Source organism: Gobius niger (assembly GCF_951799975.1).
Source record: "Gobius niger genome assembly, chromosome: 7".
In the NCBI taxonomy this organism is placed as follows: domain Eukaryota; kingdom Metazoa; phylum Chordata; class Actinopteri; order Gobiiformes; family Gobiidae; genus Gobius; species Gobius niger.
In genome coordinates, this window is record NC_136858.1 from 20,682,659 (window position 1) to 20,695,128 (window position 12,470).

The following is a 12,470-nucleotide window of genomic DNA, read 5'->3' on the forward strand; positions in this document are numbered from 1 at the left end:
GACCACAGACAACATGTTAACTGAAGCCAGTAGACAGAGCTGAACAGAGATTTCTTTCTATTTGCTCTAATTCCCCTAAAAATCCCAGAATCTGTATTGTCCTCTATCCAAATAATATAAATCACACTTCACACAAGGAATAAATATATAGAATATTGCCAACAGATAAAGTACTCATAAGGAAAAAGAACATACAACACTTCAACATACTGTATGTCTGTGGTGGATACAATCCTCAAAATAAAAGCAGTGGTCTTCTCGTTGGCTCAGGTGAAAACATACCTATGTTTGGGTGCTTGAGCAGTCGACAGATTCTTGCTTCTCGTTCAAGTTTCTGGTGATCTGTAAAAACAAAGATGCACAGAGATGATTGATGAGCGAGAACACTGAGACTTAATGATGTGTTATCTTGACTTGTGCACAGGTCTCAGTCATTAACATCATCTACAGATCATAGCTTCAGAGCAGAGCAGAAGCCAAAACAGCTGTCCCCTATCATGAGCTCAGAGATGGACAGGCAGAGGATCTAGCACAAGCTTTTTGCACTTAGTGAAAATAGTCTTGTGGGCCTGGCCTTAATGTGATCAGTGCTGAGTTAATGATTTTAATGGCAAGGGCAGGATGTACATGTGTGTCCATGCAGCTGTATGTTGTAGACCAGTGGTTGTCAGCTGGTCTGGTGTCGGGACCCACAATCACCCTGGGATAAGTTAAATTAATTACTTATTATATATATTATATATATTATTTATTATCAATTAATTATAATATTAACAGATAGTGATTGTATACATTTTCTGGACAGACACTCTTGGGTCCCAACTCACCAGCTGAGAAGCACTGTTGTTGACTGAAGGCTGTGAGCCCAGATACAGGAGCATGGCATCTCTGTTTGACAAAGGTCAGGGGTCAAGTTCATATTGACCAAACCAGCCATGGTCTGCCAGATGCTAGCCTCAGGGGACAGATGGAGCATTATGTGAGCTTATTTTGGCATGTGACATGTGACTGAGAGCACTGGACGGTTCTTTAACTCTGTCACAAGACACTCATCTAATTTAAAGACATGTACACACCGAGAGCTGTTAACTGGGAGGAGGTTGTCTAAATGTCAAAAGTCTCACACTGGCTCAAAGAAACATTCGCAGGAAAGAGAATAGGAGGAAACACTTCCTTCCTCTGCTGAGGAGTCATTAAGCTGGAGGACAGTCATAGGCATCATGTGCTTTGTGAATTAGAACAACCTCTGTTTAAATTTGATTTTGGAGGTACTTTTTCTGCAAGTGGAACTACAAACAATATAAGATCCATGATATAGGAATACAGCGCAAAAATAGAAAAGGAAATCAAAACATTCACAAGTTCACAACATTCCTCAGTCTCTTCTCAGAGCTATGATGAGCTATTATGGCTGCTTTTATTTTTAAGTCAGAAGTGCCTGCTATCAAGAAAACTAATAGAGTCTAAATATATGACTAAAAAATGAGCTACAAAAAGTGAGCACAAAACCAGAAAAACAAATGTCATGTACAGTACATGAGCATCAATTCTGAGCAAAGCCAAACTTTATAATACGGTGTCTTACAGTTTAAATGACCATGATTAGTTTTTACAAAATTAACACCACTAATTAACTGTCGCATGTTGGGCTCCTCAATGAGAATAATATCTTATTGCAAACATTCAAAATGCGATTTTCAGTCTTTGCCATTTAAGTTGTGCAGCCCTAGCCACAGGTGAAAATGAAATGGCAAAAAGACTGAACGATAATGCCAGTGGTCACTACCTCAAAACATTCATTTGAACCTAATAGTGGGACTGTTGCCATGGTGAAGCTATCATCTGTCCGGGTACCAAACATATTGCTCCTCCACTTCACAAACTCTCCGGTGATGCTGTGATCTAGTGTCTGGTCTGGGACACAGCAGCACTTAGTCCAATTGGATTGACTGTTTGCTGACGGCGACTCATATCATCATATTAATTTATCCATCTAGCTGTCTCTCTGTTGTGCTCCCATCTGAAAGCCATAAACAGGTTAAGCAGCAGGGATGGATAGAATAGTGTATGGCTTTACTTAAGCCACAGTCGGAAATGTGATACCGGCTGCATTGCAGCTGTACCTTCAGATCGCTTCTTGAAAACTTGATTTTTAAGTGAAAGGTATATATATATATAATATATATACATATATATATTTAAAAAAAACTCTTCCTCACTCCGTGGGCGGTCTCTTTTTCCTCCAAGTTAGGGTCCTCAACCTCTACATTTGATCATGCAAGTATATAATTAAACAGGCGATGGCATGGGTATTTTATATATTTTATATGTTGGCCGATATTGTAAAAATCTCCAGAGCCGAAAATAGTAGAGACTTCCCCCACAGGAAATGACGTCACATCCGCAGGACAACGCTACACTACATGCTCCAGCAATGTTCTTATGTGTAGCCCAGACCTGTTCATCACAACTGCCTGTAAAATCCTGCACTGTCACTCAAAAAGGTGTTAATTCGGGTCCGAAGTGCCGTCATGCACGAGCTTAATATAGAAGGTGCATTTACATGTATGACCTGAAGAGGCAGTAGTGAGTATATAATAGCCAATTTGCATCTAGCCCCTTTAAGGATAGTGGAGTTAAGGCGTTTTATTGTGCTGATTTAAATTAAAGTTGCAGGGAAAAAAGTGGAGGTGACGTTATTTCCTGTGGAGGTCTGGAGCTCCACTGATCACGTGACCCTCCATCGGCTGCATTTAAACCCTCTTGGCTTTTTGAAGTGGCTCATTCAGAGCCTTAAAATGAGCCCTCCCACAGCTTCCAAGAACTCAGGGGAAGTGAGAAACATTGCGGTCACAAGTTTGAATATCTATTTTATATATTTTGTGTTGTGACTTACAACTGCTTATCATTTCAGAACCATAAGAGATTGACGCTTGCCGTTTTTGTTTTTGTTTTTGCAGATTTTTCTTCTTTAAAAACAAGCACCCTGTGGAGTACCTCCTAAACACGAATGTCCTGAATAAATCCGCCCTATGCCCTTCATACATCGGTCGACCTTAGATATATTTCAATATATTTTGATGATTTAAAACTTTACTATAATAATACATGTTTAACTAAAGGCTATTTGAGAGATAAAAGTTACATAAAATGAAAGTACTTCAAATATCGGCCTACAACCCCTTGATATCGGTATTGGACCCTAAAAATCCATGTCAGTCGGGCCCTAAATTATACATCTCTCTCCTACCTTTAACAGACACAGCATCATTGTGCATACCAACGGCATGTTTAATCTGCAGATATTTGTATGTGCAGAGGTGCTTAATGCTATTAGGTAATAGACATCTGGGCCCCTATGTGTCACCAAAATCGCTTGACATATTGAAATGTCACCCGACTAATCTTCAGGCCGATATGTTGCAGCTCAGTGTCTGGGTGCATATGTGCATTAGGAGGGTGGTTTATCATTCACAAGCACCATTAGATAACCTAGTGATTAATCCTTTAGCAGCAAGTCCATATAAACAGCACTGCAAAGGAAAGCTAAAGCCAGGCTTCCAGGTGTAATTCAGATTCACTTTCTCAGAACATATTTATTAACAGACTGCAGCACTTTGCCCATAAACAAGAAGAAACAACAAATAGCAGGTCTTTGTGGGCATAAAGCTCGACTTGATTATGTTTGGGCAATCTTGTTGAATGGGCTTACCAATCAATCACAAAGGAAAGGCAATATAAGAACGGTTCTGACTTTAGTGACAGCCTGGCAGAGAGGGAGAGCCAGACAGACCCAAACACCCTTTCGAGATTTCAGCAAAGCGTTGCCCCCTGGCAGACATGTCTATTAATAGATCCAAACCTTCTCTGGCATATAGCCGTGACCTGGACCACCCTGAATCACATTGTCTAGGCATAGATCCAAATCGAGACACTGAGATACCCATCCCATACAAAAGCTATTGAAAGAGAATCTCTACAGCGTTTGGGACTTCCTCAAACTAGCAGCCAATCCAGTCAGACATCCTGTCAGTGCGAGGTCAGCAAAGTGTCATCGGGCTACCGCTGAGGCCCGCACTGACTCAAGCAAGAGACAAGTTTCTGCAAAAGGATTAGCACTGGGATGAGGTGTCATTGTGCCACTCAATGTTATAGCATTTAGCATACCATGCTTGTAGTCTGTGAGATATGCAAGGCTCCGCTGTACTCTGAATATTCAAAAGGCATTGTTTACTGTAAAACACTACCGTGACATGGTGAAATATAAGAGCATGCCAACAATTCACCCAGTGAACATGTTTGTCTTCAATTATGACAACATATTAATTTTACATTATTTAGACCTAGACGTTTCCTGCATATGCTTGCTATATACCATTGAAACCTAAACGGGGGTCCTCAGAGATTCTGAAAAAGAAATTCAACTATATTGAACTAGCGCAACGGTGCAATTGATCTCAATGTCTTCACAAGTAAATAATGGTAAAATAAATTACTTTTAATAATTATTCTTCTATTTAGGTTAAAGTTGTTTTAATCCTCTTGTTCATAGATATCAATTTAAAAAACAAGGAACCCTCCCATGCCACTATTGTATCCAGTAGTAAAACTGCAGTCACTAAGACAAAGGAACCACTATACCACCAAGTATATACCGTGTTAAGACTAGGAGCTTGTTCTTTTAGGTATAATTTCAAGAAAATTACATTGCTGTTACCATCTATAATTACTGAAGTTTGCTTGGTAAATGGTTTAAAAATAAATAGGCATTTAACTTGGCTGATGTTAAGGACAATCAACTATGTTTAACTTTCAACAATGGAAAACAAAGCCTAATGAGATTAAGCTTCACATTACTTACTTGCTAACAGACTGCACTTTGAGTAACAACATTAAAATACAACCAACCAAATATTTTTTGGTCATATTGCTGGGTTTAATTCTATTGGTTATTTTGTATTAATAAATTGCTAATTTATAAGCTTATGCAAACACCATTTAATAATAGGGAAAGGCTGGTTCTTGTTCCACAAAATATATTACAATCTAGCCACAACAGCCACTAAAATCATGTATCATGTATTACAGTACATACACCGACTGCCAAATTCCTGGATGGCTGTGAGCTTATATAAACAAATGCAGTACAAAAAATAGAAAAGATGAACAACATCACCTTTTAAAAAAAAAATCAATACCAGGTGAACATTAAAAAGCTACCTTGAATGATCATTACGCATGTTTTGAGCAAAGGCAAGCCTGAAAAGGAGTTTTGCTTTGTGCAGACTTTTAATTATCAGAAACTGTTTTGATTGTAGCCTTGGAAGTGTGTAGACAAATGGACCAACTGTGCTGCTCGCATGCCAAAGACAAGGATAGCTCGCTTTAACCAAATTATGTAGCTGCTACTTCAAATATGGGATAGGATAAAGTGTTCATAGTTCATATGACTTGAAATTCACAAAAGATTACGCATGAGATTAGCCCTGTCAAGTGGAGAGAGCAATGATTGTCATGTCTAAGTCCTATTATTAAGGCAAGACCCATGGCGGGATAGATGAACAATATATGCTGTGTTGCCGAATATGGGCGCGTGACTGGTCAAACATCCTGCTCTTGGGAAAAGGGCAGCCTTGTCAAAAGAAGTCCTAGTGTAAATGAGATAATGACAGCAAACGTTAACTCAATATTTACACTAGACTCTGTAGTGTGTGCTTCCCTAGCACACACTACAGCAGCTTTTCTATGAGATTCAAATCAATATATTAGAGTCAGCTGTAGCTCCAACTTGATTTAACCTCACCTAAATAATAGGGGAGATAGTACTTGTGCTTGACCCACTAAGCAAAAGCATTGTTTAATCACTAAAGTGCACTATTGTAAAAAAAAGTGTGTTGATTCATGGCAACTAAATTGATCAAGAGCCTTGGACAACACACCTCCTCCAGGGTTGCTGTTACATGACACTGTGGATGTAATGAGAATGGTTTGCATTTTCAGTAGACCCAAATCGTAAACAATGAAAAGAGCGTCATAACACATGCACATTATTGGCAGAAGCCGCTCCCATGTGATGAGCCATCTTTATTGCCTTCTCAACTGTTCCAATAAAGCGTCTCCATAAAAGCCTCTCCATTAGAAAGTATTATTTTACAGGCTGTAGCTTGCATTACCTGTAAAATGTAATCACGTCTTGTATATTACAATCAATGCACCACTGTGTTAGGAAGACAATGGAAATGGAAATTTAACAATTTAACTTTTACAACACTCATGAATGATAATTTTCTGCTTCTAGAAATCACAGAATCACGAGAAATCTCCCCTCAATGGCGATTCTCCCAGATCCGTTTCAGGTTTATAAACTCTTTCAAATTAAAGCAGAGCTTAGTAGCTCATGCCCCTACAGGCCATAATCACCACTGCAGGTATCGTAGCATGTAGCATTTTTTTGTACTCATTAATTGTCCGTGAGAGTAACTAAGCTGAAAGAAAAGACAAAAGGAGAGAGGGATATTGTACATTGTGCCACAACTCAATGGGACAATGGAGATCATTTTTTTACTCAAACTTGGCTGTAAATACTGTTGAAGTGGTGCTAGCCCGCAGTTAGCTTTGCCCGTTAGCCTGTTAGCTTCTTCTTCATGATTCTTTTAGTGTGTACTGCACCTCCGACCTGGAGGCAGGAAAGCTGCAAGTGTGGTTTTCTGGACAAAAACACCAGGGGGAGATGAAAGACCCCCCAATCATCCCATCAACACTTGTATTACCCCCAGAAGGACTACGAAAATGATTTATCAACCCTTTCTTGTTTAGGGCCCTTTTCCCCAAAATGCTATACATGTGTTTATTTGGGTTTAACTCAGCCTCTACAAGGGGTACATGGCTAATCTTGGTACCAAAATAAACTTTATCCTTGGGACTTTTTGTTTCAGTGAAAATTAATTTAAAAAAAATACAGTTTGTAAGTAAAAATTAGATTGAAACAGAAAAATCAAAATTCCGCCTGAATGAAAAACACATATTTGCACCTAAAAATGCTCTTTCTCTGTCTGTGCTGTAGCAAATAGGAACAGAAATGGAAATAATCAATATAATGTGTGCCCCCTGTAGTCAACAAAATACCAGTAGGTCAAAACACTAAAGTTATACATGCTTTATAAAAAAAAAGTCCAGGCGGATAATACCCATTAACCCATTAATACCCATCATATCACCCATCATGTCAATTGTAACTGAAATATACAATTTCCCAAACTTTTCTGAGTTGGATTTGTGATAACATCCACAAATCTAAGGTTACGTAAAATTCTAACTCTAGCACGATGCACAAAACTATTCTTTGGCTTTCAAACTTGCACAGACAATAATCTGGCATGGCGAGTTCCCTCCCACATAGAAACTTATCTCTGACTCATATCACGACTGCATTTACCATTTCAGGCAAACATTTTTAGATTTTTCAAAGAAAACAATATCTCATCATTACAAGACATTTCCAAGTGACACAAGAATTACTTTCCCTATAATCTCCATAGACAATAGAACTGTCTGTCATCAGCACATCGGGCGCAGTCCAAGGAAGAAGACTCACCAACTCCTGTCCAGCACTATAAGGCAAATTAAAGTTTTATTCATGCTGGCTGCTATACTAAGCCATATGCTTAGAATGGGGGGATGAAGAGTAAAAAAAAAACCTTAAAAGTAGGTCAGTGTGAATATAGGAAGTAAACCTCAGGACACATAAATGCACTATAATCCTTTGATATAGATGGCCTTCACTACAGAGTAAAGCTTTAAAGCATATCTAACGCTGTCTCACTTTCTTTCCCATATGTACATCTATGTGCTGCTACATAAGACTCTCTCTCCTTCATCAAATATTCACTGTTGGTCCCATTAAACATTCACCACAGAGCACTGCTACGTTTATCGGCCTTCCACCAATCAGCCTCCAGTGAGTGTACTAGAGAGACAAAAAAAAACAAAAAAACATGCATTCTCTGCCAACATGGCCTGTCACGATGAGGCAAAATCACAACAAAACATTTAAATAGATGAAAGAGTATTATTTGGTGACAATGCAGTGATGAAATCCCCACATTTCAACCTTTAAACATTTTTACTAAGGGCAAAGCTCTGTTCCTCAATAATTCAACAGCCGAACAAATGCCGCCACGCTCTCCCTCTCTCCCTTTCTGTTTGTCTGTCTCTCTCGCTCCACCTTTTTGATGTGACCTTACCTGATACAAGAATATAAATACACCTCGCAAGTGTATGACTCATAATTGTGACAAAAATAATACTGGCATAGTAGAACGCTGATGTCATATTCTGACAATACATATTAAAGCTGCCAGATCAGGGAAGATGAAGTGCAAACGTTTTACTAATATAAACTTTGTAGAAACAAGTTATTACATCTATGTGCTGCTTATGACAGAACAAAATAATTCAGTCATAAGTTTGAGGCACAGAAGTGACTCAGAACAAGAGAATTTAAATGTAATTCCTCAAATATTATAATATTGTTAAACTGAATATAAAACTGTATTCAAACTATACTGTATTTAGCTCCCTCCGATCTATGATCCAGTTTATACATTGAATATTTACAGCTGCAAATTTCGGTGTTTGTGTTCTTTAGAATGGCCAAACATTTCAACTTTGGGCCATAAAAGGTTTTTGTCTCATTTTACACTACAGGTCCAGTGGACTGCATACAATCCAAGCAAACTTCAAAACGGTCATTTGGATAAAGATCCTTGTATTGTATTTACATACTGAGCACAATGTTAAGACAGGTGTTAGTTACAATGATGTTGTGGATGTAAGTGAAAGTGACAGCACATGTGTGTGTACAAGCAACGTGTGCATGCATGTGAAGACACACAAGCCAGCCATAGCTGACCTCACCGCCAGCCAATGTGCCCTCCCTGAGTCACAGAGAGCAGAGATTAATCCCGCCTACGCAAGCATGGACACACTAAAGTTCCCTGACGTTAATCAACCCAGGAGGTTTTGATGTGTGTCCACAGTTTCTAAACAAAGAGTGAGAACTGAACACACACCTTCAACATGGCTTTAAAGCAGGAAGCATAAAAGAACAATTTTACATAATTAACAAGGCTGACTGATATGCTTTCCGTTGCAAGTGTGTTATGATGAATGCTTTCTGGCACAGTTCCCCTCATTCGCTGCCTTTGTCTCAGCTCAGCAGGCATGAGGAGGATGGCGGAGGCTGGAGAATATGTTCTTAGTGTTTGTAAAAACACACAGTCGCAAAACTAAAATGCTTCAGTTATGATTAAGGGCTGTGTGAGCTAGAGATAACACTATGCAAAAGCCTTTAATAGTGTAACTATGGGCCACAGGTTGTGTTTCAAAATGAGTTCTTAATTAAGTGACACAAATGTGCCATCGTGATTTTGCATGAAAGGTAAGAATAGGCTAAAGCCAAAATCATGTCTACGGCACACAATTTGTGAAATGAAGAACTTCATCAGTGCTGTGTAGCCACTGTGAGAATCTGTGATGAGAAGATTTCCTAAGATTCTTCAAATATAAGTATGTTTAAAAAACAACATGCGCTTTAAAGAGAGATGGAGCAAGTCACCCGGTGGGAGAAAAGCAGACCAATCAGTGCCCCTTATGTGCACCAAGCATCATTACTCAACCTTTGGTGATCACCCTTAGCCTGACTCTGCAGAACACATAGACTCAGCAAGGGTCTGACTGCAGCAAGCTCAAGACAGCCGCAGACACAGATGTCACACATAGTAACAAGCTTAGTAATGTAATCTATAACATAAAACATTTAAAAAAAAAATTATAATCATACTAAGATATGTTTTACTACAAAAATTTCTGATAACAGCAATTATTACTTACATTTTCAAATGAAAACCTAGTCATTCATTTTGGGGATTGACAAAAAAGGAGGTGAAAACATATTTTTTTTTACCACCGAAAAGGTTTTTTGTCTAATTTTACACTACAGGTCTAGTGGACAGCATACAATCCAAGCAAACAAAAAAATCACCTAATAACACCCCTAACGCTCTAGTTTAGAAATGTGTTCTGAAATGCATCTGATGTGTATCATGTATTGGTTAAGAGCTGTCAATATTTATAAGTTAATACTCCTGGATGTTAAAGTGTGCATCAGAATACTTTATTAATCCACATGGGAAATTCATGGACCGGAACCCACAGTTTGTCAGCTCTTAGTGAACAAAACAGATGCATTCCTTCCTTACCTCTGGCAGAAAGTTTCTTTGTGTTAATTATTTTTGCAGCATACTCCTGGCCAGTGGCTTTCTTGACACACCGTCTGACAACAGAGAAGGCCCCTCTGAAAGACAAGACAGGTCAATGAAGATCTAATAGGTATTACAACAGTCCTTGTCATTGATTCTGTCTGTGTTATAAGGAAAGTGCGGGACTTCAACAAGCTGCCAGCAGGCAAGGGACTCCCACACAAGTAAAGAAGGGGCAAAGGAAGTTACATGCATAATTAATAGTGTCTGACATGGTGTCTTTGAGATGTGAGCAGAGGTCCTGGTTACTAGTGTGTGACAGGGGAGAGAGGGGTCTTGTTGCATTGTCAAAGGACCCAGTCATTAGCTCGGAGGAGGAAACGTGAGTAGATCTACATAAAGCAACAAGAAGGTAGACGAAGAAAGAATCTTAACATATATTATGACAATTCTCTTCCAAATTTAAGTCAGGAGGCTCCACAGCGCTATGGGCAACGCCACACTCACAGATTACATGTTTATAATCGGGTTTTGTAATCGCTGTCCGTTTATGTTATGGTAATAGCTGCACCATGTTTAGGTTTATGTAAATTGTGTGATACTGATGCGAAAAAAATGACCACACGCGGTGATGCCTGCGTTTCGTTTTGGTGCTTCACGATCGCAGTCCGGGTAAGCTCTTCTTCTGCAGTCTGCTCAGATATGCACACGATGAAAAAACGGAACGGGGGCCAAGAGATGCCACCAGCTAATAGGTTCCCACACACGCTGCTTACCGACGTGTGGATAGTACCTGGATACCTCGACACACACACACACACACACACACACACACAAAAGCTGCTCGCTCAAGCGGGGGTTTTCTTGCTGTATAAGGGCATTTCGGCATTACGGAAGCGTGCGAAAATGTACGATCCTCCGCCGGACATGCGTGTAGGAGGCTCGCACGCCTTTTCTGCTTTTGACAGCTTCTCGTGCCCTGTCAACTATGAAGTAAAGGCACACACAATGGTGGCAGCGCAGAGACAAAAAACGTGCAGGACAGAACACTTAACAACTGAACGCAACAAGAGCGCAGAGGTGGGAGCAGTCTCTTACTTTCCGAGTTCCTCGTAGAGCTGGTACTCGTCTGTGAATCTGGTCGAGGTTACTATTGTAGCCATGATGAGCCGAGTGGGGGAAAGGGGTGTATCACCTCCTATCCGCGCGGGTTTCGGGAGAGATCGTGAAGGCAGCAGTGGGAAGAGCAGCGAGAGGCGAGTGGGAGGAGGAGAGGCAGAGCAGGAGCTGGAGTAATACAGATCATCTTTGAGCGTGAGCGCCCACTCTTTGACAGCGGAGTGCGGTGAGGCGACAGGCGCGTGAATTATTCTCAGCACACTTTTTTTTTTAAACAGGTTTTCTATTTAATGTTATTTTTGTGCATTTTGTACAGCTAATTCACTGAAAGAGTTTAATTGCTGTCTTTTCAAGCAATAGCCTATGTCTTAACATGTTGAAATGTTTTTCTCTGTTCTTTTGCCAGAGTGAGCGCTCTTTGCTCTGCACTCACCGTAAATGACGCTATGGCAATACATCCATGCACATAGTGAGATTGAAGCAACGCGAGATCTTTTCTCTGGCTAAGCATCTACAGATTTAGAATCAGTCAAAAAAAAAAAATCTTTCTCAAATTTCCTACTTGAAAAACTATTGCTTAAAAAAATAATAATAATAACCCACTCATTAATTTGAATGCCCAGATGAAGGTTCTTGAGTCCTTGTCTGCACTCTGATGTTTTGCTCCTCATCCACAGGAACAGCAACACTAAGGTTTCACAGTTGAACTAGATAAAGACCACTGGGTCATTATAGCGAGGCTGAGACACAGACCAGAGCAGATTAATAGACAGTTAACTAGCAGTGATCATCAGCTGAATGTAAGGACTGAAACTCAGGTGAGAGTAGGGTCATTGACACTGATAACAACAACGGTTGTTCACACAGGTTGAGAGTATAGCCTTTGAATAAAGAAGGGAGGGACTTAGCCAAGCTAACCCCTCCCAGTGGTTATCAAGTCCACCTGTGAGCTGGATAACCTTGGTGTTGCTGACGAATCTTTATGGATATGAGGCGAAACGTCCTACACTTTCAACTACAGAGTACAGACGCTGACTCAAGAACCTTCATCTAGGAAAATACAGTGTTTTACCTGATATATAAGAATTCAGT

At 39.8% G+C, this 12,470-nt stretch overlaps 1 protein-coding gene across 13 annotated transcripts in view; it reads right to left on the reverse strand.

Annotated features, from left to right (window-relative positions):
- Positions 1 to 11,536, reverse strand: part of camk2g2 (calcium/calmodulin-dependent protein kinase (CaM kinase) II gamma 2) — a 28,440-nt gene extending 16,904 nt beyond the window's left edge. For 7 of the 13 annotated variants that reach the window (XM_079560524.1, XM_079560523.1, XM_079560531.1 and 4 more), the window contains exons 1-3: positions 11,358 to 11,535; positions 10,260 to 10,354; positions 283 to 342 (exon numbers count right to left, since the gene is read on the reverse strand). In XM_079560524.1, the coding sequence (XP_079416650.1) occupies positions 283 to 342; positions 10,260 to 10,354; positions 11,358 to 11,422 (220 nt within the window). In that variant the 5' untranslated portion in view covers positions 11,423 to 11,535. Of the gene's footprint in view, positions 1 to 282; positions 343 to 10,259; positions 10,355 to 11,357 lie in introns of all 13 variants that reach the window. The other 6 variants (XM_079560532.1, XM_079560527.1, XM_079560530.1 and 3 more) reach the window with 1 other exon arrangement.
- Between the last annotated feature and the right edge of the window lie 934 nt (positions 11,537 to 12,470).